A 949-nucleotide genomic window follows, 5' to 3' on the forward strand; every position below is an offset into this window, starting at 1 on the left:
TAATTAGTCCAAAAGTCAAAGCAGCTATTTGAAATAATTGCCTCAAAAAGTTTTAAAATATAAGCAACTCTATGCTATTCAAAACTCAGCCAAGCAGTAACAAAATGCAAAAATTCACATAACCTTAGAGAAAAGAAATGTGTTTAGCTTCTACTATGAGCCAGGAATTACTGTGGGGTTTTTTAGTTTTGTTTTGTTTTGTTCATCTAACGCTCACAACTCTGTAACACAAATATTGATGTCCTCGTCCTGCAGATAAGGAAGCTGAGGTTAAGGCAGGTCAAGTAGCTTTTCCGAAGTCAAAAGGAAGTCAGCTAATCAGATGAAAATCAGACATCAGAACCAAGGCTTATCTGATGGCAAAGCTTGTACTTTATCGATAGAGTCCCAATTATGAAAAGTGTTGCGATTAATATTTTAAAGAACCAGGTCGATTTTAAAATTCATTTCAGTAGACAGCACCACTTTATTCACCAGTTTGTGATGTCAGAACAGCTCTTTACGGTCCAAGCTTCATTATTTACCCAAGAGAAATAAGGATTTATAATTAAAATAATAGGCAATGTTTTCAAAAAATATTGATAATTGCTGCCAGACGCTGGCAGCCTCCTGAGTTTACGCATGCTCAGTTCTTACGCGCCAGCAGGGGGCAGGCGACAATTTCTGTCCCCCGTGGCTGAGCTCCGGCGTTCCCTCTTCGTGGAGTCTGTCACCTAGCCTGTCTGGGTACGCTTCCTTAGCAACGGGTTGCCCTGGGAAACCGAAGGACGCGAGCCTGGGCCTGTTGCCGGCGAGTTCCTAGCACTTGCTTGCTGTCTGAGCCGCGGGCGAGCATGTCCGAGATCCTCTGCCAATGGCTCAATCAGGAGTTGAAGGTGTCCCGGACAGTGAGTGAGTGAGCACGGCCGAGGGCCAGCGGGCCAGCGGGCGCGGGGAAGCGGCGGGAGGA

At 45.4% G+C, this 949-nt stretch overlaps 1 protein-coding gene across 8 annotated transcripts in view; it reads left to right on the top strand.

Moving 5' to 3' along the window:
- The first annotated feature begins 618 nt into the window (after positions 1-618).
- The window catches only part of Spef2 (sperm flagellar 2), a 172462-nt gene continuing 172131 nt past the window's right edge, over positions 619-949 (top strand). For 7 of the 8 annotated variants that reach the window (XM_033759234.1, XM_033759304.1, XM_033759177.1 and 4 more), the window contains exon 1: positions 619-891. In XM_033759234.1, the coding sequence (XP_033615125.1) occupies positions 834-891 (58 nt within the window). In that variant the 5' untranslated portion in view covers positions 619-833. The remainder of the gene's footprint in view (positions 892-949) is intronic. The other variant, XM_019204734.2, reaches the window with a different exon arrangement.

This window comes from Fukomys damarensis, unplaced genomic scaffold, assembly GCF_012274545.1.
Source record: "Fukomys damarensis isolate Sample0158 unplaced genomic scaffold, DMR_v1.0_HiC HiC_scaffold_1, whole genome shotgun sequence".
In the NCBI taxonomy this organism is placed as follows: domain Eukaryota; kingdom Metazoa; phylum Chordata; class Mammalia; order Rodentia; family Bathyergidae; genus Fukomys; species Fukomys damarensis.